The sequence below is a fragment of the Corticium candelabrum genome, unplaced genomic scaffold, assembly GCF_963422355.1.
Source record: "Corticium candelabrum unplaced genomic scaffold, ooCorCand1.1 SCAFFOLD_117, whole genome shotgun sequence".
Lineage (NCBI taxonomy): Eukaryota > Metazoa > Porifera > Homoscleromorpha > Homosclerophorida > Plakinidae > Corticium > Corticium candelabrum.
In genome coordinates, this window is record NW_026912688.1 from 2501 (window position 1) to 5000 (window position 2500).

Consider the following 2500-nt stretch of genomic DNA (forward strand, 5'->3'; position numbering starts at 1 on the left):
AACTTACCTTGTGTGTGTGCTGGCTTGTCTGCACCTTTTGGTTGATTTCGTGTTGGTCTTTTATGGTGTTATCTTCATGCCAGTATTCAGTTCTAATTTCAAATACAGTAATGAGTATTACATACATCGTCCATGTCAAGTGTTACTTACGTCTTGGCTGCTGATGTTGTTGGTATTGTCAGTTGTTGTTGTTGTTGGTTGTTGTTTGTTGTTATTATTGTTGTTAATTATTGTTGGTGGTTGTTATTGTTTGTTATTGTTGTTGGTTGTTGTTATTGGTTGTTGTTATTTGTTGGTTGTTATTGGTAGTTATTGTTGTTGTTTGTTGTTGGTTGTTATTGTTGTTGTTATTGTTGTTTGTCATTATTGTTGGTTGTTGTTATTGTTTGTTATTGTTGTTGTTGGTTTGTTATTGTTGTTAGTTGTTATTGTTAGTTGTTATTGTTGTTGGTTGTTGTTATTGTTGTTATATTGTTGGTTGTAGTTATTGTTGTTGTTAGTTGTTATTATTGTTAGTTGTTGTTATTGTTAGTTGTTGTTATTGTTATTGTTGTTATTGTTATTGTTATTATTGTTAGTTGTTGTTATTGTTATTGTTGTTATTGTTAGTTGTTATTGTTGTTATTGTTATTATTGTTAGTTGTTGCTATTGTTATTGTTGTTATTGTTAGTTGTTGTTATTGTTATTATTGTTATTGTTAGTTGTTATTATTGTTAGTTGTTGATTACTGTTTTGTTTTCTGCAGGAAGGCGACAAGATCATTTACACTGTAGGATCATTTGATATATTTCATATCCAGTTCAGTTGCATTGTTCATCTCAGCTAATCTTTGTAATTCTGTTCCAAGTAATTCAACTACGTGGGATAAGACCAGCTGCATGTATCTCTACATAACATGCTGTGGACCATCACTGCCAATGTCATACCTGCTCTCTAAAAATCACATTATAAAAACAGCTTGACAGACAGACTAACACAAAAATCAATAAATAAAATCTGGAATTAAATATTTTAATTAATTAATTAATATTGTATGATTAAATCTCTTGTATGTTCGGGCCTTGACCGATCGTCGTGAACATTGTGGGCACGTCGACTTCCTCAAGAAGGCCAAAGAACTAGGAGACTTTGTCATAGTCGGTGTGAATACCGACCAGGTGGGTGTGTCATTCCACATGTTGTGCTACAGTACATCATGCTCTTGTATTGTTAGGATGTCAACTACTACAAGGGAGGTGGGAACTTCCCGATTATGACGTTGCATGAACGTGTACTAAGCGTGTTGGCTTGTAGAGTAAGAAATCCGTGTGTTTCGTGTCCCGATGGATTTTGGGTAATGTGTGTGTGTCTTGTTGTTGTCCAGTATGTAGATGAGGTTGTGATTGGAGCTCCATACGAGGTGACTCAAGAACTGATAGATCATTTCAAGGTGAGACAAGTGGTCGGTTGGTGTATGGGTAGTGAATGCCTGTAGGGAGTATTGTATGTTGGGTAGCTGTGTGTGTGTGTGTGTGTGTGTGTGTGTGTGTGTGTGTGTGTGTGTGTGTGTGTGTGTGTGTGTGTCTGTCTGTCTGTGTCTGTATGTATGTATGTGAGTGTGTGTATGTGATGTGTGTGTCTGTCTGTCTGTCTGTCTGTCTGTCTGTGTGTGGTGTGTGTGTGTGTGTCTGTCTGTGTGTGGTGTGTGTGTGTGTGTGTGTGTGTGTGTGTGTGTACGTTCGAGCGTGCGCATATCGTAGGACTTAGAAATTCACAATGTTCAATTCATTTCAGATCACCGTTGTTGCACACGGTAAAACTCCTATCGTATTGAATCAGGTTTGTCACATCAACGTATACGATTTCTTCTAAAATTCCGTAAGCTCATTGGTTGTACTGATAGGAAGGCAAAGATCCATTTCATGTGAATCACAATCATATTGGCATCAAATGTTTTGGCTCTATGGATGAAAGATGTTGTTTTAGGTACCAAAGCAACTAGGAATCTTCCAGGTTATTGACAGTGGAAACAAGATGACGTCACAGACAATTATTGATCGGATTATTGCACAACGGTTTGTTGTGAATTCACACACACACACACACACACACACACACACACACACACACACACACACGTGCGCACACGCACACACACACACACACTGACACGTGCACACACACACACACTGACACGTGCACACACACACACACTGACACGTGCACACACACACACACACACACACACACACACACACACACACACTCCAACCCATTGTAACCTCCCCCATTAATCGTTTTCTTTCAGTCTGATGTACGAAGAAAGAAATCGTAAGAAGAGCGAACAGCAAAAGATCCAGAACGCCCTCGCTGAGCTACAGCAACGCAGAGACAGCACCAGTTGACATTGCAACGCTCGCCTGCAATGCTTTCTTGCTACACTTAATACTACAGACTCACTCACTTTTAGAGCTGTCCATGTGACCGGTGAAGATCACCGACATGAATGACCGTCAAGCA

General features: G+C 39.0%; 1 protein-coding gene across 1 annotated transcript in view; it reads left to right on the forward strand.

Moving 5' to 3' along the window:
• LOC134197923 (ethanolamine-phosphate cytidylyltransferase-like) overlaps window positions 1-2494 on the forward strand; it is a 4683-nt gene extending 2189 nt beyond the window's left edge. The window contains exons 12-19 of the mRNA XM_062667272.1: window positions 747-791; window positions 1081-1158; window positions 1215-1295; window positions 1365-1430; window positions 1775-1819; window positions 1884-1904; window positions 1967-2055; window positions 2289-2494. Coding sequence (XP_062523256.1) covers window positions 747-791; window positions 1081-1158; window positions 1215-1295; window positions 1365-1430; window positions 1775-1819; window positions 1884-1904; window positions 1967-2055; window positions 2289-2385 — 522 coding nt within the window. The 3' untranslated portion in view covers window positions 2386-2494. The remainder of the gene's footprint in view (window positions 1-746; window positions 792-1080; window positions 1159-1214; window positions 1296-1364; window positions 1431-1774; window positions 1820-1883; window positions 1905-1966; window positions 2056-2288) is intronic.
• Window positions 2495-2500: the final 6 nt, after the last annotated feature.